We start from the raw sequence: 23,976 nt of genomic DNA, 5'->3' as shown, positions 1-23,976 counted from the left end.
TCCTCCCGAAGAGCTCAGACAATACGCGACTCAGTTGCAGACTTGCATGCGACAGGAGCGGCTGCAAGGGGGCGTCTGGCAAGGTAAACAAACGTTAGAGCGTCCAAGCGATTCTTCACAAACGCACACACACAATAAAGTCAAGTTTAACTCCTTGGGAATCTGAAATCCACTTCAGCAGTTTACCAAGGCTAAAATAGTCTATTATTGAGGCTGAGCAGTTTACAGATCTTGACACACACAAAAGGTACTTAGCTTGCAATTGCTGTTCTCAGAAAACTTGTAGATCTTCTTTCCTTCAAAGGGAATCTTCCTTCCTAGAACAAAGCTTGAATATACTCTTGTTTCTTCAAGTACAGATGATTCTCCTTGAGAATCTAGGGCCTAAAACTCAGGAGCAACAAAAAACACGACCAGCAAACATAGATACTTAAATGAAAGGCAGTTTAGAATGTTTGCCCCAGTGCTTTGTTTTTCAATCCACCAATCACGACTCCTGATCCTTTCCTCCATCTTGGCTTGGGAACCCATCAGCCTACTGAAAACTAAAGTGAAGGCCCAAACACCTCCAAGAAACTTAACTGATACTGTAAACAATTAAACAATATTAATTCACTAAGAGGTTAAACTGGTTATTTCCCCAGGAATCGGACACCAAAAATCAGAGGAGATGGTCTTCTCCTCTTCCAACCCTATAGTCAAACATTTGGCGGGCTTGTCCAGGCTCTACCTGCCCCTCAAGAAGCCGCACCCAGTGTGGGACCTCAATGTGGTTTTGGGCACCTTGGCGCACACATTTTTTGAGCCAATGGCGTCCGCAGACATCAGGCTGGTCACCATTAAGACAGCTTTGCTAGTGGGACTTGCCTCTGCCTGCAGAGTCAGCGAAATCCAGGCTTTGGGGCCTCAGAGCCCTATACCATTTTCCACACGGATGAGGTGGTCCTTCTGACTCACCCTGCATTCCTGGCTAAAATACCCTCCGCGTTCCATCTGAAAAAGGAAATAGTTTTGCCCACATTTTCCGACCCCAAGGACGAGGCTCAGAGTCTTGCACTGTCTGGATGTCAGGCACGCTCTGAAATGCTATCTGGACAGGACCAAGGGCTTCCGCAAGTCGGGCTCACTTTTTGTCACCTTTGTCGGATCCAGGCCGGGCTATCCAGCATCCGAGGCTTTGATTGCTCGATGGATGGTGGCGGCCATGAAAGAGGCCTACTAGGGGCAGCAGATGCTGCTGCCAGCTAACATGCATGCTCACGCTGTCCTGGCCACGGCCATTGGCTTCCAGCGGCAGGTCCCATGGCAAGTCATAAGCAGGGGGCGGCCACCTGGGCCACCGCTTTGGCATTTTGTAAGCATTACTGTTTGGATGCTGTCTGTAAGTCTGACGTGGCCTTTGGACAGTTCCTCGCAGAACAGCCACCCTGCTGTGTGAGTGACAGCTAGACTGTGCATGAATGGGATAAAACTGCATAAAAGGCGAGGTTTCTCAGACTGAAGACTGAGTCGACCACTGGACGCAACATCCAACAAAGGAATCGTGAAAAGGAGCTTGCTGCATACTCCTGGACCCTTGTAGTGCCCAGTGAAGCCCTGCTGCAGTGCTGAAACTGCTTTTCCGAATCGCCTTGAGAAGCCTTGTAGAGGACGGCTTCTTCCCTTGTGTTAGTAGTGGGTCCAACCAACCCCAAGACAAACTTTGCTGGAAGACCTTCCCCAACTGTCTGTACTACTTTGCTGCTGCTGGAACCGAGTAACAGGGGTCGAGAAATCCATAATCGAGGTCATCGACTTTAAGCCGGACCAGAGCCCCAGGAAGAGCCTGAGGACCCTCCTGAAGCAGAACTCCAGGAGCGAAAAAAGTCCAAGTGTTCAAGATCCGCAGTGTTGCTATTTGCCAGTAGCTGAAACCGCGAAGTGGCACTGAACTGAAAAGAGCCCGTAGCTGAAACCGACCTCCGAACTGCTGTGCAGGTGTCCTCCAGACGTCCTCCATATTGTCCCCACGACTGAGGCCCAGGAACACAGGATCTGGAAGTCTGCAACCAGGTAGGAAGTCCTCTTCTTCAAACTATGGTACTGTTCAGACTAAGGGGTACTTGCCTCTTTGTAGCTTGCATTATCTCACTTGAGATTTACAGTAGCTGCCTTTCTATAGTTATCCTAAAAATAACTTTTCACAAGTATAACAGCTTGTGGCCCAACAGGGATTTTCTACAAACTCTCTAACTTTGTGTAAGACTTTTGTGCTATCTAAGAAGTGCCTCAGCTCCATAGACCTTGTTCAAATTGACTTTGGCTGTCTTGGCTCCCTGCAGACTCTTCTGACCCATTGACGTTGATTCTAATTGTCCCTGTTAGGTGGTAACTTGTTTGAAACTGTTATTGCTGGGCAAAGTTTTTATCTAGACTTCATTGGGGGATTTGTGAAAGTGCTCAGATGCTCTGAAAACCCATTACCCTTTTTTCCTTCCATTAACCTTCCCTTTTCACAACCTCAGAATTTTACCAAGTGTGATAATGATATATAAATGCCAATACTGTTCTAGTAATTGAAGTCACCTCGGGGTGGAGGAAATGTGAATGAAGCATCTCTAAGGAGTATCTACTTGCTTAGCTTGATTCTGAGAAAATGTTATGAAGTATATTTAAATTGTTGCACATTGCCCTTTTTAAAGAATGCTAATTTGTAACTGGCCGTTAAATAAATGCATAATTATTTTATTAGAAAGCCTTGAGTGTAAGTGTTATTTGGATACTTGTATGTGTGGATTTCGACTCTACAGCTTATATTTACCTCTCTTGAGATGGGCCTGGCTGCTCGGTTACCTAATGCCAAGGAGACAAGACCGGTGTAGTCTCCCACAGGGTACTTACATACAATCTGGCCTAACACCCTGCTTCAACGAGCAGCCGGGAATACTGCAAAGACGGAACCCGCAAGAGTCACTCAGCATGCATGTTTTGGGACGCGTCAATGTAGGTGGCCACGGCCCTTCCAAAGAGGCCGCCTGGAAACCTCTGCAAGTACAGGAGCAATGGAATCAAGTTGCAAGGGTCACCAAATGAAGCCAAGTCCCTTTTTACGCACACTCCAGAATAAAGACAACCCGTTAGGGAAATAGGCCAGGACATAGCGTTGCAAGGATAACAAGGTTTCATTGTAAAGAAGACCAATATCAGCAAAGGACTCTACTGCTGCTCGAGAGCGCTCTGATCTGTTCAGTTACAAACGGGCTTAAAAACCCTACATGCGTCACAATATACAGTACAAATGGGTGCCACTGATTGGAGGCACCCTTTACATGAGCCTGCACCATAGGGGATGCCAGGCAGTGATTGGTTAGTTTGTTCCCCTCGGTCTGGATCCACGTGTCAGCTGGGCTCCTCCTCGCGGTGAAGGTCGGGTTACACATTAATACATTGTTTTGATCTAAACGAAACATGCTAAGACTGAATATTAACACTTTGTGGCAGGCACCTGGGCGGCACAGGAAATGGTGCCAGGGGGAAGGGAGGATAAAATACAGTCCTGCTGACCGACACATTAAGGGCTTCATTGATACCACAGTTCCTGCACTCAAGGTCTCCACCCAGGGTTTTGATCTTTAATTTAATCCTCCAAGTACCTCGTGTTACAATGGATGTGTTTTCACGCTGTAAAGAAATACAGCCGCACATGCTTAGATCCTTGGTGGGCATTTGATTTTTGTTGCAAACCTAGGGGTCGCTTGCTCTTCGTGGAATGCAAAGTTCTGGGGGTCGAGTCAGTGGTGTGGGGCTGGCTCCGGCCTGGCTAGGTGGGGGTAAGAGGCCTAATGGCAGTTTAGTGGAGCTGGATCGATGCAGCGCGGGCCTAGTGTTGTCTCACGCTCTTGCAGGGTGCATTCCTTTGGAAGATACTGAATATTTGCAACCCTGGAGGAACAAGGGGTAGTGGACTTCCGTGGGAACCGGGCTCTTGCGAAGCCAGTATGCTGTGCAGAAATTAGGCCTTGTGAACCAAGAGCTTGAACAGAGAGAGCCTGCAGCATATCCCTTCCGGGACTAATACAAAATAGTCATGGGCTGTGGCTTTCTAGTGCTGCACATCTACCTCTGGCCGCTACAGTGCTTCTACACATTGCCCCATAGTGCGGATTGCTCCCCCCTCGTACGTTATATCACCTCATATTGTGTTCGCCTTACCTGAAAGCGTCTAGGGCGGTGGGATAGGCTCATTTCCATCCAAACACCTGTTGGGTTGGTAGTCTAATTGTATTATTCCTGATACAGAATAACTTTAACAAATGGCTAGGTACTTACTTATAATAGTGTTGGTATACCTATAGTGTTACTGAAACAGAATAACTAACATAGCTTATTACCAATAGGGTCTGCTTACCATGATTTACATTCTGTCATTCTAAAAAGTGGTTTTACTCCCCATGAATAGCTTACTGCCATTCTAAATGTGTATCACTAGGTTTTACTCCTCTTGACCTCAATACTTCTATTCTAAAAAAAAAAAAGGTTTTTGCTTTGGTTGGCATACCAGAAGTATAGTGTTAGTTTTTATAATTGGGTTTATGAATGATAATAGTAATTGCCTTTATAAAAAATTCTCTTTGCCTGTGTATATATAAAATAAACCATTATTTTCCCCAAACATGAGTGTATTAGTGTTTCTTTGGACCATATGTATGCAACAAGTTGTTTGTACCTCTCTACAGCCCTTTCTCCCTCCTAAGCTAAGGCTGGCTGCACTGTTCTTGCTACCGGAATATCAGGTGGTACAGCCTTATACTAAGAGTTGGAGTTTGTGTTGCCTAGGATAGTTTTATAAAGCCCCTTGATTGGACTTTAGAAACACTGTCCTAACACCACCCACCACAACTGTATGCAAATTATGCAGCACAGATTACTGAAAAGGCCTTTTTGATCATGCTTTTCTTTTTAAACCTCCAAAGTAGTACAGGGAGCAGATTTACATTCCACCCCTATCCGGTGTCTTCACTTTTACATAGGGTCTTGAATATGTACATTTGGTTCTTCTGTTTGTATTCCCCACAATACTATGACTGGCATATGTTGGCAGTGTTGCACCATAGCCTTTTGCTAGACTAACCTTTTATTCCACTCTTACTGTAGACTCTTCAACCCAAGCTTCTTCATCCTCCAAGCTGCTGAATGCGATTGAGCCAGATGATCCTTTGGCTGAGGCAGTAGCACTTTGTTCAGGCTCCTTTCCCACAGACAGGTAACCATGAACTGTCCCCAGAATTGGAAAAGCTTCTGTATGCTTTCTTTGATGGTGTTTGTTCATCTGGAGAGTTCTACCGTTCCCTGTTCCTAGTACTCCACTGGGAAGGATTTTGTTGTGATGAGAAGTATTGACATCTCTGATTAAAAAAATGTATGCAATGTTGTGCAATTGTATGGATGCACTGCCCAAGATCTTCTGTCATCCTGGGATGCAGTGATGCGAGTAGGCTTGAAGTTTCAACTGCCTCACCAATGCAAGCTTTAAATGGAATGTTACTTCTCGTACAGTAGTCCTGTAAATTCAGTGGAATCCCACAAAGCAGTTTACTTAGACTAGCTGTTAAAAATGTTTGCCAAATCATAACTTGCTTGACCAATACTGGCTTGCTAGCCAGAAATGTAACCTGCTTCTCCTTTTGGTTATTCAGGAATAGCTTGTATTGCAATGTTAACTTTGAAGGGTTTATTATAAAAATCTGCCTTGCAAAATGGTTGACTGGTATTTTTTTTTTAACATTTCTTTTAAGGGATGAGGAAGATGGAGAGGAGGATGAATTTGAGGATTTCAAGCTTTTGCCAGATGGCAAAGGGCTTGATAGTGAAGAAGTGAGTACTACAGCGTGGAAAAAAGATATCCATTTAAATTGCGATTGTATTACTCACCCTTTTACTGCTACCCATGACACTCCCGTCGCACAAGGAAATCTGCAATTGGTGGTCCTACCTTTTCACCAGATTTACCATGTTCTCCCAGTGTGAATGTTGGGTGGAGGAGGGCCACACTTTTTTTTTTTTTTTTTTAAGTTGGGCATTTTGGTAAGCCATTTTAGTTACTCCATGAAAGTTAATTTTCAGATGGAAGATATTTTAAATGCTTGTTAGGTATCCATTGTATGCTTAATCCCCTCTCTTGGTGAGTCCCCCAGCACTTTTTGCTGGACTTCTGTCTGTACCTTTTCTCATTATCTTGAATGAGGGGAGCATTTTTCTCTTCCTTCTCATCTGCTCTAATCTGTTATGTTTTGCCTTATTGTATGAAGTCTTGCTTTCCTTCATACCTTTTTAAAGGCATCTGTGTTTCACTTTTGCAGCACACAGCACCATATGTGCAGTGTTGCTGGGAGCCCTTTGTGCTCTCCTTTTAATAATCTTTTATTGGGATACTGTACCCTTCCTAGCCTTTTCCTTTGAGCATTCAGCACACCCCACCTTATGTGGAGTGCTGTGGGGATACTGGCATCCCCCTTCTCTCTACTACTGTAACTTTTTAGTTACAGTAACAACCCTATAGTTATGGCTAGTGGCTGTGGACGCGCTCCACTGAGGTTTGTGCAATTGTCCACCGGTTGAATCATCCCAGAACTTTGGTGAGCTCTAGTTGGACATCCAGATACAAGATCCTCCTCAAAGACCCCTCACGAGTGCAGAACCGGAGAATCGATGTGGATTGACTATACGATGATCGTACATTGTTGAAAAGGCGCCAAAACCACAGACCAACATGCAAGTATGAATAATTCCTTTCTAAGGGTCCTTTGTCTCGACTGCTGCTGTGACATTCCTTCCAACGTCCCGCCTTTTGTCGCCACGACCAAGGAACAGGAGACCGGGTCCACTGCTGCTACATAGGAGAGAATCTAGCTGCATCATCTTCAGTACTCCACAGGTACTGTGGGGCTCAGAGTAGTACTTACCTCAAGCGAAATTGTCGCTCCCGTGTTACTGGAGTGCTGTATGCGGTGTTTTGGTGTTCACCCATACCAGTTGCCCAGGCCTGATGCTTGTCCGCCTATAGGGAGACCTTTCCAAGGTCCCTGATAACTTTTTTTATTCTACCAAAGCCTCTGGAACTTTCTTTTCTGCTTCTGCACATCCCTTTGCCCACTTCCTCATTTGACTGAAGAACTCTTAACTCGTTAGGGAATGGACTGCTAAAGTATTGGAATCATTGAAAAGTACCACACAAAGTAGTAAATTGCTATCACTGGTGCTGAATAACAGTTTTCCTTACATAGTTCAATTCACTTATTAAAAGTCACTCGATGTTCCTGACTGGTGCATTCCATTGCTATTGTTTTACTCATCTGAAAGTGTTGCTCATGTTTTCTATTGTGTTAATTAGTTTGACTAGTACTTACATCCCTGAATGTAACTTTGCCTTGTGTATATAAATTATAACTACAAGTGTGAGTATTCTTTGGGCCTATGGATTGAGTTCATTGTACCTATCCACAGCTCGCATCCTCCTCATAAGATGAGCATGGCTGGCCTTCCATTCTACCAAACATTTGGGTAGTACAGATTTATACTAAGAGTTTGGAGCTGCATGGCAAGGGATTTTTTTTTTCTACTGTGGGGTCTTAGCTACGAAACTTAATACCAGTGAATCTTCTCTTTTGCAATGATTTTGTGATTGCTCTGAAGTGGATCTGTAACAAGGTACACGATGATCAAAATATATACTTGTGTAATTCTTCACTTTTTCATTTCTTGAGAAATGTACTGTTTTCAGAGTAAATTGTGTTCCTACTGCAAACAGATGTCTTTGTTCAGCAAATTTGAAGTGATCTAAATTGATTTTTGTTTGTTTGCCAGGAGGAGTGCTCAGAATCTGACAATGGCAGCAATACTGAGGGTGATGGTCGGGTGCTCCAGAGTGAAGATGAAGAGGAGCTGCTTCTGAAAAGGCAGGGAAAGAAGAGAAAACTGTACGTGTTTATCTTTCATGCTACCTTTTATTCTAGATTAATTGCTAAAAAGGCACTATATGATAAAAGTAAACGGTACATCAGGAAAATGTGCATAAAGACAGCACATATTTACATTGAAATAATTTTGGGTGAGATGTTTTTAAATTTGGGCTGGTAGTGATTTTTTTTTTTAGTCGGAGGGGGTTCAGAAAGATGGTTGAAAGTGCACAGGGCATCCAAGTCAGTCCGAAAGACTCCCACCGGTAATGTGACAGATCTGTATGTGTTCATTCTAAGCGGGGAGCAGGCTGTGATCAGTCTAATTAGTCTCACACATGCATAAAACGATACACCAACATTTTCTGTGTGTGTGTGTATATATATATATATATATAATTAATTTCTGAGGCTTGTGGAATAGGCCGACATCTAGTGGAAGCTGCAGAGTATTAGTTTGTTTTTCGAAAATGGGCGTCGACACAAAGCGTGACAGTAATACTGTTCCTAGTGTGACATCCACTGTACCCATGATCCCTCACGCGTGTAGAACCCTCAGATTGTATTTTTTCTGACATGAGGTAGCATGAGGAGTAGCCCGAGTACAGATAATCCAAACAGATCGATAGGACTACAAGCATCCATGCGCCTTCTCTCAGATGGGAGGAAGGGCGGGCGCATGTGAATCTAAGCAGATACAAGCATCAGAAATACGATTACGGTGAGTAATGTATCCCATCTGAGGCTTGTGGAATCTGCTTAGATCACATGCTGTGCATAGGCCGACAGCTAGCCACAGCTACCAGGTAAATCTGGGTGGTACAGACTGCTACCAATTGGCTTACTGCCAACACCTGTAGTCTTAAACATTTTGCAGTGGTCCCTAAGGGAACTGCACAGGTTTCTGCCTAACAGGACACGATGGAACTCGTCCCGGGCAACCAGGTAAACAAGGGTATTTATTCAACTTACTTCCTTGTGCCAAAAAAAGATTTGACAATGCGCCCAGTATTAGACTTGCGCCCTGCAAACAAGTATGTCAAGCCACAAAAGTTTCGCATGACTATTCTCCAAGAGGTAATCGCCCTCCTAAAAAAGGGGATTACATGGCAACATTGGACATGAAAGATGCCTATTTTCATATTTCCATGTTCCCAGCGCACAGAAGATTCTTGCGCTTCAAGATGGACAGTCAGCACTACCAGTTCAAGGTGCTGCCCTTCGGTATAGCCTCGGCTCCAAGGGTATTCACCAAGGTACTGGCGGTGGCGGCGGCACACCTGCGTAGGGAGGCAATCCCAGTGTACCCTTAGCTAGACTGGCTCATCACGGGGAATACCCCAGTAATTTGCAGATCAAACATTCAAAGAACGATCGACCTACTCTTCGAATTGGGTTTCTCCATAAACGAGAAAGTCTGGTGCCAAGCACCTCCAAACAGTTCCTAGGAGCTGTCTTAAACACTCAAGAGGGGTTGGCCTTTCCATCAGAGGAAAGAATTCGGAATGTACTACTGCAAATTCCTCTATCAGCCCGGTCGCCAGATAAGGGTGCGCAAAGCGATGCGTTTGCTAGGCATGATGGCGTCATGTAATTACCTGGTCCCCCACACGCGCCTGCACATGTGACCCTGCGCATGTGACCCTGCGCATGTGACCCATGCAAGAATGGTGAGCGAAACAGCGGTCTCAAGCAAGTGGTCAGTGGGACGATCTAGTGGTAGTTTTGCCAACACTTGTAAAAAATCTTCACTGGTGGACAAGAGAGAACTTGTCAAAGGAGAAACCCTTTTACAATCCAGAGGTACAGGCTGTAGTCACAACAGGCGCATCCCTGTCAGGGTGTGGAGCACACCTCCTTCTCCACACAGCTCAGGGTCTCTGGTCTCTGGTCTCACACAGTGGCCAAGAATCATATCAATCTGCTAGAGCTTCTGGCAGTATTCAGAGCACTTCAAGCGTTCGAGCCCTACCTGTTGAACCTGTCAGTGCAGATCCTGACAGACAGCACAACAGCGATGTTTACCTAAACAAACAGGGAGGGACTTGTTCGCCAAATCTGTCCAAGCTTGCCCAGAAAATTTGGATATGGGCACTCAGACGGAACATTTACCTGTCATCTCAACATGTTCCAGGGGATCTCAGTTCGTTAGCGGACGCTTTGAGCAGAGATCCCCTCCCACAAGAACACGAATGGGGTCTACTCAGAGAAGTCGTAGAAGACATCTTCTCACAGTGGGATTTCCCCACTACAGACCTATTCGCCACAAGCGAAAACAGGCAATGCCCAGGATTCGCATCCAGGTTCCCTCAGCCAGACTCCAAGGGGAACGCCCTGTGGATGAATTTGCCTATGCTTTTCCACCCACCCCTCTCATGAGGAAGGTGGTCAACAAGATGCACAGGGAATCGATGACGCTCATCCTAGTTGCTCCCATGTGGGCGAGGCAACAGTGGTTCCCACACGTAAGCAGACTAACGGTGTGCGAACCCATCAGACTCCCGTGCTAGTACAACCTACTGTCCCAGCACCAAGGTCCAGCAGTGCATCCTCAACCCAGTTCAATGAACTTGGCAGCATGGCTCCTGAAGTCATAGTTTGGACATCTCAACTTACCACAGAGATGTATGGACATCCTAAAAGAATCTAGGAAACCTAACACGAGGCACTGTTACTTTGATAAATGGAAAAGATTTGTTATCTGGTGCCAGAATAAGCAAATCAACCCGGTTGATTGCACTCCTTCCAATATTGTCACATACATGCTCCACCTGCTGGATGCAGGGTTGGCATTTAACTCACTCAAGGTACACCTGGCAGTGCTGTCAGCCTACACCACCTCCCACAACAAGGTTTCGTGGTGGAAAGTACCAGTGGTTAAAGCCTTCATGGAAGGGGTAAAGAGACTCCACCCTCCAATTTCAAACCCACCACCAGGATGGGACCTTAATGTGGTGCTTGCTAAGCACATGGGGCCTCCCTTTGAACCCTTGCATAAAGCCAGTCTCAAACATGTGACCTATAAAACTGCCTTCTTAGAAGCCATTACATCCATAAGAAGGGTCAGTGAAATTCAGGCTTTGTCAGTGCAGGATCCTTTCTTTACTGTTCATCAGGATAAACTGGTTCTACGAACACACCCTAGGTTCTCACCTAAGTTATTTTGTAAATTCCACATTAACCAGTCCTTTGAGCTTCCGGCCTTCTTCCAAGAACCCAAAAGCTCTGCAGAGATGAAACTACACACTCTAGATGTGCGAAGAGCGGTCCTCTACTATGTAGACCAGACCAGGCCGCTAAGAAAAACAGACCAACTGTCTCCGTAGCTACAGGCAGAGAGGGAGATTGCGTCTCTGTCAGGATTCCATGGTACATGTCAAGAGTTTCAAGGGTACATCATTTTAAAAGGAAAAGTGTTAGGATTCCAAGGCGGGTTTCTAAGGCTTCCTTAGCATACACTTTTAGTGAACACTAAATTTAGAATTTATATTGTAATTACTTTCCAGAACTCCTGTTTACTAATAAACACAGTATTTGTAGATTAATATTTACAGAGTGATATTTGGATTATGTTTGGTGAGAGTTCAGAATTTTAACTGAACTATTCCTTAATGACACTTACAGGAATCATTTGTTTCCCCAAAGCAAGATGGAGTGTCCTTTCTGCAGCAGTGATTGGAGGGAATAGATAAGGTAGTTTGCAATGTTCATCGGAGTTCTAAACTGCCTTTCATTTTGGTTGCCTTAGAGGCAGGTTGCAGTTTCGTTAGCTCTAGTGAATTATTTTAAAGTAGACTTAATTCTAGTAATCCAAGAAGATTTTAAAATCTTCCATATTTCCATGGGTTTGAAGTGAAGTTATCCAGAAAGCTGTGAAGATAAGTACAGATGAAGCAAGCTAAGTTTATTTAAATCTTCAAAGTTTAAAAGTCAAGGATATCAGTTCGAATTTAACCTAAGAAAAAATTGAGTGAAATCTAATGTTAAAATTTTTTGGATGAAGAAAAAAGGTTCTGTGTTAATTTGGGAACTTCTCTTGTTGCGTGTAATTTTTGAATCCGAGTTAATTATTGCGCGTGTAATAATACAAGGCGCGCGTTAACCTTCGATAAAGACTTGCGTGATTGTTTTAAAAATAAATACGCTAGCTTGCAGTTGCAAGGGCGAGCGTTTCTTTTCGTTTCGAGTCATACGCTACGCGCGTCTAGGTAGTTAGAAAAAGGAACCCTAAGAACGTTGTGCGCGTGTGCAAGTGTTGACGTCTTTTCAGGAAGCGATCGTTTGCAGGACAATTACGTACGTCCAGCGTCGGAACGTCTTTTCAGGAAGCAATCGTTTGCAGGACAATGGCGTACGTGAAGCGTCGTTACGTCTGACGTATTTACAGGAAGAAAACGTATTGCGCGGAACTCGTTGCATCTGAGTTGATCTTTTTGGGGAATTTAACATATAAAAGCATCGGATGATAGCGCGAGTTGTGCAAACTCGATTTAAAGCAACATACTTTCTTCTAAAACGATTAATACCAGGAAGATAATTTGTAAGAAGCAAATTTATATGTAATATATATTTTTGTGAATAAGAAGGTGACATTCTTGAAAGACCCTAGAGACTAAACTGAGTTAGATTTTCAAGAATTCATATTTAGTCTGCAAAAATAAAAAAAACAAGACATTTCCTAAAGATTATATTACCACAGTAAAAGAAGAAAGAAAACCATGATTAAAGTAATTCAATACAAACTAAATAAGCCCATCAGCATCAGAGCATAGACTACAGGTACAATTAGGAGAGTGGTAGTAATTTAGTAAAATTAGCAAGAGTGGAATTATTAATTTATGTATATGTATATGTATATATATATATAAATAATTTGTCTCCTAGATTTCAGACACTGAGGCGTATAATCCAGCTCCAGAGAACATCAGTGCCAGCCAGTGAAGATCTGTCTTTTGTTATTTTCTCCTCCATTCCCCTTTCCCCTTGGGTTTGCCAGCTTGGTAGTTTTATTGTCATGATGCCTACCTCCAAGGAGCCAGGCCGGGCCCAGCAACCCCAGAGGCAGACATCATTTTCCCCAGGGAAGTCTCAGCGGGCCCAAGTCGGGGCCCTTTGGACTCAGTCCTGGCGCCTTAGGCGCCAGGCTCATAGCGGACCCCAGTCCTGGCGCCTTAGGCGCCAGGCTCATAGAAGAGGATATGTGTTTAAGTGCTTGGGTGCACACTTACCTGATGCAGACCTTGCTGCTTCATCCAGGCCCTCTTGAGGCCTGAATGGGACTACTTCACCACCCGGGTGTGGTCAGGGAAGGATACATACCTGATTGGTGGAAGGATACATACCAGGAACTTCTTCCAAGGCTATTTAAACCCCACCCGAACAGCCACACGTGCTTCGCGTTGTTCTGCACCTAGCAGCTGGACGCTCACCGTGTCAGCTCCTGCATCCTGACTTCAGCCACGCCTGCCAGCACCCTGGAACACCTGCAAGGGGAGAAAGGAAGAGAATAGGAGAAGAAAAGCCCTTACCTGCTAAATCTGCATCCCGGAGTCATTTCTCCAACGGCCCTGAAAAGGAAGACATCATTTTAAAGGCATTTTGTTTCGATCGCTGCAGCGCTGCATTTTACTCACCTTTGCAAGGCGCTTCAATCTTCAGCAGCGATCTTCCGGATTCAGCTACGCCCCGGCGCCTAGAGGAAAGAAGACAAGAACAAAGGTGAGAGGGAGAAAAGGAATAAGGAAAGCTCAGTTTCCTTTTAAGTCTTACCTGTTGGATTATTCCCACTGCATTCCGGGTCCTGCCGCTTCCTGGCATCTCCGGACCCCGGCCCCTATGGGGAAAAAAGACAAAGACATTGAATGAGCGAATGCAAAGACATTACCTGAGCGCTCATCCAGAACTGTTTCACTTCGGGTCGGCGCCATATCTCCGGCACTCCGAACCCCGGCCCCTAAGGGGAAAAAGACATGAGCATTAGCGCTTGCTGCAATTAGACAACGAACATTATTATTAAGCTTGAACTTTTGAACAGAACTTTTACAGCGCCTTACCTGAACAGTCAAGCTTACCTGAACTCCCATCAATCCTCAATCCAATGAAGTAACTGGGTTTCAACGCGCCCCTGCATCAGAAGCAGGATGGAGAGCTCATCCTTCCAAACCCTAAGGAGGGTATCCAACGAGCAAGGGAAGCCAGAATAGAGGGGCCCTTCCTGTCCATCTTCAGAGTTCTGCGCCTTCGACGCCGCGCCTCCATGGGAACCAGGTGAGTGTTACATTTATCTGTTGAAGGATTGTTGGGCAGGCAGACTTAGGGGGGGTCTGGTGGACCAGCATCACTCCTGCAGGAAGATTCAAGACTGGACCTGACAGTCTCTAAAGGTGCCATCTCGAAGTGGATAGTCAATTGTATCCAGCTATGTTACTCCCTTTCTGAAAGAACTCTGCCTTTTACGCTAAGAGCCCACTCCACTAGAGGCACTGGGGCCACTCTGGCTTTCATTGCAAATGTACCCTTTGACACCATTTGCAAGGCAGCTACTTGGAGCTCTATTCACACCTTTACTCAGCACTACTGCATTGACACTCATTCCAAGACAGATAATCAAGTGGGACAAGCGGTTCGAAGACATTTATTTGCTCGTGACCCTTCTCACATCCCACCTCCTTCTAACACTGCTCGCTAATCTATGCACAGCATGTGATCTAAGCAGTTTCCACTAGCCTCACACTGGATACATTACTCACCGTAATCGTATTTCTGATGTTTGTATCTGCTTAGATTCACATGCGCTCACCCTTCCTCCCCTCTGAGAGAAGGCGCATGGATGCTTGTAGTCTTATCTTTCTATCTGCTTGGATAATCTGTACTCGCGCTACTCCTCATGCTACCTCATGTCAGAACAAATACAATCTGAGGGTCCTACACGCGTGAGGGATCATGGGTACAGTGGACGTCACACTAGGGATAGTATTACTGGCATGCCCTGTGTCGACACCCATTTTCGAGTTTCGAAAAACTGTAATATAGTCTTATCTATCTTATCTGCTTGGATACTCTGTACTCCTGCTACTCCATGTCAAAAAAATACAATTTGAGGGTCATACACGCGTGAGGGATCATTGGTACAGTGGATGTCACATTAGGGATAGTATTACTGGCATGCCCTAGTTCGACGCCACTTTTTATATTCTTACCTTCAGCTTTGCTGCTTCGGAAATCTTTTCGCTCTCCACCAGAGGGTGATCCAGTCGAGTGCCGACGTCCTCCGTTGTATAAATGCCTCGAGCGTGCCCGTTGGCCTCAGTTCCGTTTTTCCGTTAGCTTCGTTTCGATATAAACCGCGCTTCATTTCGTACGATAATGTCATCTTCATCTAATCCTTCCACACCGAAGACTGGATTTAAGAAATGTGGGAGGAATATGTCGAAGTCAATCCTTTGTTCTGCCTTCACCCAATCACGATTCCTGCTCCTTCCCTGCATTTTGACTTGGGCTGTCACCCGCATTCTCAGAACCAAGGTTAAGGCCTAACCAACTCCTACAAGGAACTTCACTAATAACAAATAGTTAATAAATAATGAAGCTCAAAATGAATAATTAAAGTATTGCGCAGCCAAATGAGAAATAAAACATGAAAACATATTAGGAATTAAACCAGAAACCAGTGTTCTATTTTCCCAGGGACCTGACATCCCCATTGGAATTGCCTCTGGTGGCTCGGTTCCGACCACCGTATAGATGACCCAGCAGGCCTTAAAAGAACACAGAGGTAAACTGGCGGTGCGGGAGGAATCCTCGAAGTTTTCTTTGAGGGGGAGAAAAGACTCGGCTGAGTCTTCAGGATAACGTCATAAAAAATCTAGGTCGAGGAGTAGATCCAGGATGTCCCCTTCTTCGTCTAAAAAGCGAAGAAAAGACGACACCGGTCTCCCTCTTCCTCGACGTCGTCTGAAGTCATAACATGTCTGTGGACAGATGACTCCCCTAGAAAGTGGGAAGCTTTCAGAGCATCTATGTTGAACATTTTTGATGACGCCTCCCAGACCCCCTCAGTCTGATGACCATGCTCACAAAAAGTGACAGGCGAAGATCTAGGACGAGAAAATCCAGCAATAAATTGTCAGGTGTCATCCAGGGAGTCTTCCCAGACACCACCTAGAAAAAAACCTACTGGTGCATATATTGGAGGTAGATCTCAAGAAAATGGCGTCAGACTCTCATACTTCATCAGTCTTCATCTAAAACATCCTCTAAGCCTCTATCGAAGGCGGTCGAGCACAAAACGTCGACGACCCAACCTAAAAAGGTTACGTCGAGTGCACAGTTGACAGTATCGAAGGCTCCTTCGTCAGTGTCGATGGTCTCGACAACTTCGATGGGATTAACGATTCCTTCGAAGGCATCGAAAGATACCTCGACAATTTCAAAGGTAGTGGCTACAACATCAACGCTTTTGCCTACGTCCATCCAATGGCAAAATCGACACCAATGTTAAAACCTATACCACCTGAAAAAGTGTTTCATCCAGAAAGCAGACATGATTTCTTTAGGACCATGTCATCTATATATGAAGGAGTGTCATCGGTAGAAGAAGAGGCTTCACCTGCTGGTGTTAAATTTGGTCCAAGACAAGTCCCTGAGGAGTTAGTGGACTCTCAATCTAAGATACAAGACCCATATGAGTGCAGTCAGCAAGTAGTCTGGATACTTCTTCAGAATATGAATTTGAAAAACCTGACCCAGCAGAACATTCTGATGCAGGTTATAGGAAATTGCTGAACAGGGTAATTGAATTCATGGGATGGGGTAGAAATTCACCTGTCTTATCAGGATGATGACATGACTGTCCTCTTTTCAGGAGGACGCCCGCAAGACCCCATACTTCCCTTTCATGTAGCCTTACAAAGGAGGGTTAATGCTGCATGGGAAAATCCTGAAACTATTCAGCAGTCAATAAGAAATAGGTGTCAAAATATAGGGAAGTGGTGTGCAAGTGGTGCTATCGGTGCTGCCGGTGGGGACGCAAGGTGGCAATTGTAATAAGACATGGTGGAGAGGAGCTGCACTACATGAGCAAGTATGTGCGCGACCAGCGTATCAACTGACCCGGAGGAGGACTCCCGAAGAAAAACGCGCCAACAGGTAAGACGGCGCCTAACCTCCTGCCCAGCTGTGCAGTGCCTGAAGCCACCACCAACGCGACAGACACATAAAGCCCTCCTCATCCCCCCCGAAGCCTCACACAAACCCGACTCCCATTTACGAGTTTGATCTCCGGTGGTGAGGAACTTGACACTTTAGAAATAGGCATTGGGGGAGGCAGGGATGAGGACCCCATGCGTGTGCCGGAAAGTGAAGTTTTGCTAAAGATTGTACCCGCTGAGAACACGCAGCATACTGAATCTCAGCAGAAAGAATCCTCAGTGTTGATTCAGCCCTCTAATAACATGGAGGAAGACAAACTGGATGACAAAAGTAGCCATAAGTCTGGAACGATCGATACTGTGCCTGCTCTCTCTCAGGAAAGGATAACAAACATGGACAAAAGTCCATTAAAAAGAGATATTACTGAACGTCTAGGGGAGATGCCAGAACAAACACAACAGCCGACCTTAAATATACTAGCTCAGCTGTCTGAGTCTGATACAATAAAAGAAATGACAATACCTACAACTGAAAAGCCAGAGGCTGAAAGACACACCTCTGCACCTGGAATCAATGGGATCCCTATTAAGGGAAAAGATACCACCCTACAAAAAATAAGATTTAAAAAAATCTGATCGAAATCCAGAAGGGGGAAAAAACAATGATGAACAAGAGGTGGACCTGCGAGAAGAGACAGTCGACCCTGAGGCAGAGTCAGTACAGACCAAAGGTGACCAGACCACGCAGAAAAATGAACACAATGGAGAAATACAGCCTCAATTAGATGAGCACTTGAATAAGCGTTCTTTATTTAACACGATCTTCTATGAAGAAGACGGGGAGATAATTCCAAGCCCCTTAAATGAACCAGACTGGAAGGAAGATCTATGGCAGGACTCAATACAGCAACCCATAACTCCACCATCTACAGAGTTGGCAAAAGCTTGCTCTAAGAGCCCCCAGAAACTAGGTACGGAGAAGGAAAAAAGGGGGAGAATGGAGCCCTTGGCTGTGGATGAGGAATATATCCGAAACCAGGTTAGCAGAAGCTCTGTAGCTACAAACCATGACAATAGCCCGGAATCACCATATCGGAAAAACTCAACCTTGGCCAACAAAATAATCCAAGATATCTCAAACCTAACAGGAAAAATCGTGAGAGAAAAAAGGCGAAGTTTCTCTTTAATTATGGAGAAGATCGCTGCGCTGGACACGAAGGAGCAGCTCAGTCCGGCCACCCCGAGGGGCCTATTTCAGAAGGAAACAATTAACCAAACTAAAGGGCTCATGATTAATAGCTCACTGGATGGGACAACTACAAGATTGGAACATGCCACTCAGCCTCTGTTGGTCGACGTGAACTTGAGGAAACTTAGCGAACATTGCAACAAAGGGAGGATGGAGGATCTTGCGCACATCCAAAATGTAATAATGGCAGCGCTGAATTAAACGTTGGCCCCCTATTTGAAACTTTATGAAACGCTAAATGACAATGTAACTTCGACCTATGCAATGAATTTGGAAATGAAGGAGCAAATCATGGAACTGGTGGCTTTCACAGAAAGATTGGACGTAAGGCTCGAGAAGGGGTCCGACGCCTCGTGGCAGAATCGACTTTGTGATCTGGCTCGCCAAGACTCGAATGACAAACATCTGCTAATGGAAGCTATCTTAGAAGATCATAAATGGATATGTGAGTCCTGCGAGCTGAAGGCAACAGTAAATGAAATCACTAAAGATATGCAGAACCACCACCTACCAACTAATGATACAAAACTAGATCCGGGACCTGAACTAAAAGAAACAAGGAAACGAAAGTTGGGGCCAATGATCTTGGGAAAGGAGCAACCGCGCACAAAGCAAAAGAAAACAGTCGCCGGCAATACTTTAGGTGATAAGAACCCAGTATCAACATACTCTATATTCCAACAGGCAAATATACTTCCCCAGGCGATGATAAAAGAGAAAGAGAACACTTTACCTGCATCCCCACGCCACATTGCCAATAAGAAAAGCAAATGGATCCCGAGTGTTCTTAAGAAATATAAGAACTCCATCACGGGAAGATACAAGACCTCTCTCTAAGAAACCAAGGCGCAAAATGACATTCAGTAATCTCCAGCATCAAGATTTTCGACACGAACAAGCCACTGAAAGAGAGTATGAGATGGATTCAAGATCAATAGTCAATCTGGACGCCTCTGAATGCCTGAGTGATCTTATCGAAGTTATCAAAGATAACGATCTTCGCCCATGACTCATGGGCGAATATCAGCATGTTGGATTTGCAAGTGATTGACAAATATTCAAATCTAGAGGAATTAAAAGAAAGAAATATAAAAGATAAGTCTACTGTTAATAAAAAGGAGACGAGGAGGAAAGGGACGAAGGTAAGCAGGGAGAGCTTACAGTAAGGACACAAGGATGACAAGTTGGCTGAGGGATCTAGACGATCAAAGGACCTCACACCGAAAACTTCATTCATCTAAGCAGGAGGAATCTTAAAATCGAAGTTATACAAAGAACCAGGAGCCCCGAAAAACAGAAATCATAGACTTGACCAGGGGAAGCAATAGGAAATTGCAAATAAAACAGGACAACAGAAGAACGGGGAGAGAGGCTTTAAAGGAGAAGATATCCAAATCCTTTAAATTAAAACTAGAAAGTCTCACCAAAGATCACAAAAAATCCTGCTAAACAGGAAAAATACGGCCCTGATAAACAGGCTGTTAGTGAAAGAGAAACTACGGCCGAAAGATATTGTAGTCATTGAATTTCTAGATGACAAAAGGATAGATTTGATTGCTTTATCTCAGATCTGAGAGAGTAAGAGATATGGTGTGGCGAACAAAAAATACTTTAAGGGAACTAGGCTTGAAGTTGAGCGTGGTGGACAATAAGGAGATTAAAGGGGAAAAACTAAGAGAATTTGCAATATGGTTAAAATTTGCATAACCAAAATAAAAGGCAGATCGAGAAAAACTTAACTAAGGATGGAAAAAAAAAAAATTCTCAAACGACAAACTAGAGAATATTACTCAAAGGAAGGTAAAGTGAACCGAGAGACTCCCCGAAACTGACCGGAAGAGGACTAGTCAGAAAAGAATGGAGAATTCTCTGATAAAAATGAAATACACTGTGGACAACTCAAGAAACCAGCAGCTACAAAGCAAAGCAGAACCCACTAAATAAACTCAAGGGGAGAGGAGTGCCAGGGTTTCAAAACCCACATTGGAAAAAAAGAAACAATAGGAATCGCAGCCCAAGCGAGAACCCCTACTAGCCCCATGGAACACCAGAGGGTTTGGCCATTTGTACTCTGGTGAATGTGAATTTTTGGAAAAGTATGAAATCATATGCATACAGGATTCCTGGATAAGATCTAGACCCGTATGTGAAGGATATCAAATATGCATGAATCCAGCATTAAAAGGTCCATTGGGATGGCCAAGAGTGGGCCTCTTGACATTAATTAAAAAGGACTTAGACCTAGAGATTATCGAACATCTAAATCCAAATCCATACACTCAAATGGTCAAATTGGTTAAAAACAGAGGGAAAAAGGGAAATAAGATTGCTCCTAATAAATACATATTGGTCCCACAGACTGAAATAGAACAGTACTCCACAAAGATCATGGAAATGATTGACACATCAATGTATGAAGAGCCAAGTCAACTGATTCTAATATGTGGAGACCTGAATCTAAAGCTCTTGGACTCCTTGGAAAGGTTGAGACATAAAGAATATCTAGAAACATCAGAATTGAGATGGATTCGGGTAATGAATATACGAGACATGACAATGCTAAATGGGCAGATTACAGGAGACATCCCAGGTGCAGATACGTGGTTCTGTGGCAAAAAGAATGCCTGCCTAGACTATTGTTACGTGGCTGAAAATACAATTAAATGGATAAAATCAATGCATGTAAAGAAACCAACTACGAGTGACCACGCACTCCTAGAAGTAGAACTTTATGGCCCTCTAAGGAATCGACAAACCCCATGAAGCAACAAACTGAACTGACATGGGGCAGGAATAGAATACGCCTTAAAACCACCAATATTCCTCAGCTGGTGGCAAACCTGGATAGCAACATAAGGAAGAATCAAAATGGCAACACAGTGGAATATAGATGGTGCCTGAAAGATTTTGAGGTGAAGAGAGACATAAATAAGTCTACAAGCTTAACAATGAAACATGCATACAATAGCGAGTTGGCAAAAAAGAAAAGGGAATTGTTAGGCAGAAACCTGTGCAGTTCCCTTAGGGACCACTGCATAAGGCTTAGGACTACAGGTGTTAGCAGTAAACCCAATTGGTAGCAGTCTGCACCACCCAGATTTACCTGGTAGCTGTGGCTGAGCAGTCAGACTTCTCTCAAGAAGAGTTAGACAGTATATAGTGTATACACATTAGGTACAAAAATACAGCAGCACAAGCAAACACTGACCAGAGCTTGGGTATAAAAGTATATAATTATTTATTTAAAAACACACTTGTAAAATACACTAACACTAATATGGCAAGCAAGTTCCAAACACAGTCACTAGAAATATATACACCCCCCTGATTACTTATTGAACAAGTCTTAGTTAAAACACCACTTATTTGCAGACAGAGGTTAGCGTTTAACCTAAGATGGCACTCCAATAAGTTAATTAAAAAGGGAGGGAAAAGGCAGGATTAGGAAACACACGAATACCAACACTTTTAAAAGAAACACCAGCAAGGCAAGAAAGGCAGAGTCTACTGTAGAGCAAGAATGTGTCCAAGATCACACAGTTGAATTGTACTTTTAAAAAGTCTTTGCAGATAGTTCGAAAAGAGTTGGCTCAGTTCAGAAAAAGTTAGTTAGCAAGTCCCAGGTCACCCCAGGATAGAGAGGCAAGGATTTATAGGACACGAACAGTCTGTTGCAAGGGAGACCAGGCGGAACACAGTACCTGAAATGGTGAGGAAGCTCCAGCGGGGGCAGTTGTTCCTGGCAGCGGGTGCAAGTCAGTGCTTTGTCCAGGGGAAGAGAAGATCTCGACGTGGAGGAAAGCTGGAGGTCATTGCACTGCCAGGGAAGAAACCAGCCGCAGAGTTTCTCGATTAAAAGGTATGTTTCTTTTATTCGCGGTAGTGGTGAAGTGTGGCTATCCGGCCACCAGGGTGCTTGGCACGAGCGATTCGACCACGGGACGATCCAGGAGGCGAAAAAAGAAGGCGAACTGGTTAACCCCACCAGCTCAGAAGAAGACTCTCCTGGATGAAGATCTTCTCTGTCGTTGGGAAGTGGTGAGACGGTTCAGCAGAGCTCCACCGGTGTCGTCGTTGCAGGTCGGCTCAGCTTCTCCCTCTTCGGATTCTTTAGGTCTTGTGGCGACTTCTGAAGTTCCAGTCCCCAAAGCCATGCTTTTATGCAGAAAACCCCCATTCACCAGTCTTAGCTGTCAATCAAACATGCGAAGTGGTGAGCCAGGCGGCTCACCACTGGACCAATCACACAAGAGTGCGACTTGAGTTGCCAAGGCAACTCAGACCAGGGTGCCTAACCCCCCCTCCCACACATCCTGTAGACCAGACAGAGTGGCACCACTTTTGGAGGCTTCTGTGCAGAAGCCCGCCAAAAGTGGAACAAAGGGCTTGACTTGGGTTTGGAGTTAGAGGCGAACACAAACGCCACGAGTCCTAGCAAAAAGACCCAAACGGGGAATAAATATTAAATAAATAACCTGACGGTATCTTTAACATTGCACCAAAAAGTGGTGCGTTTAAAATGAATGGGAAAATCCCATAGTAAATATTCTTAATGAATATTTTGCGTGGTAACCACTGCCACCAGCCAGAAACTCGACAAGGGGGGGACTGCACAGTGCCCCCTTGAAAACAGACCCAGGGGTAATCTAATTAATCCCTTCCAGTACTTCCACAATATGATGGTTTGTACTGGGTCTGTTCACAAATTTGGACTAATAAAGCCAATGGTGACTTTACATGCCCTGGGAGACAGTAGTCAGTCCCAGGGTATGGAGTTTGTTTGGGGGTCACTATGACACCCCTGTGTTACTGCACTGAGGGTGCTGTGTAACGCGCACACACACAACACATGTAGCCCTATGGAGTAAAAGACCCATAGCCCATAAAACACATTACAAAGTCAAAGGATATCTCAAATCGTGTCTAAGAGTGGGAGAAAGAGAGTCTCACTCTTAGCAGGAGAAAAAAATAAACCCCAAAAATCCAGCAAAGCTGCTGGGGGACTCACTAGGTTTGGGAAATTAGCCTTAACAGAGAATTCTCCCTAACAGGAATATCGAGCTGAAATACGTAGAATAAACCGAAGTAACCCATCGGATGAAACAGAATTGCTGAGGCTGACAAAGCAGAGCTATAGGAACTGGTTTAAAGCGACCAAAATCTGGAGCGCGCAGTGTGACAGACAAGATGCTGGCTGCGATTACAACTGCCAATGCTCGTTCCCTTTGGGATATAATAAACAAAGGAGATGACCTACAACCTGCATTAACCAACAACCAAGTATCTAAAGAAAACTGGGTGAATCACTACACTGCACTCTTTAAGGAGGAGATGATTAGAACATCACCTAGCAAGAGGCCTAACTCGAAACCCTGGGCCATTGATATAAACAAAGTGGATATATCATTAAGACTTACTCAATTGAGCTCCTCAAGCAGCTGGCCCGGACAAATAAGATGTTAAAAGAAAATAAGGAGTGGGCAGATTTCATACTGATCCTTTTTCAACAGATCTTGCGAGAGAGAGCAATAGCTGCATCTTGGAAAGAAGCACTGATGGTTCCAATTTTCAAAAAGGGGGACCGTACTAACCCCAGGAACTACAGACCAATGTCTCTGCTGGACTCTATTGGCAAAATCTTTTC

The 23,976-nt window shown here is 44.5% G+C and overlaps 1 protein-coding gene across 1 annotated transcript in view; it reads left to right on the top strand.

The window, feature by feature from the left end:
* The window catches only part of CLSPN (claspin), a 503,683-nt gene that overhangs the window by 330,989 nt on the left and 148,718 nt on the right, over window positions 1–23,976 (top strand). Inside the window, exons 16-18 of the mRNA XM_069622600.1 lie at window positions 5,134–5,242; window positions 5,775–5,853; window positions 7,843–7,955. Coding sequence (XP_069478701.1) covers window positions 5,134–5,242; window positions 5,775–5,853; window positions 7,843–7,955 — 301 coding nt within the window. The remainder of the gene's footprint in view (window positions 1–5,133; window positions 5,243–5,774; window positions 5,854–7,842; window positions 7,956–23,976) is intronic.

This window comes from Ambystoma mexicanum, chromosome 11, assembly GCF_040938575.1.
Source record: "Ambystoma mexicanum isolate Mex_15411 chromosome 11, UKY_AmexF1_1, whole genome shotgun sequence".
NCBI lineage: Eukaryota > Metazoa > Chordata > Amphibia > Caudata > Ambystomatidae > Ambystoma > Ambystoma mexicanum.
This window is presented reverse-complemented; position numbering and strand designations above follow the sequence as displayed.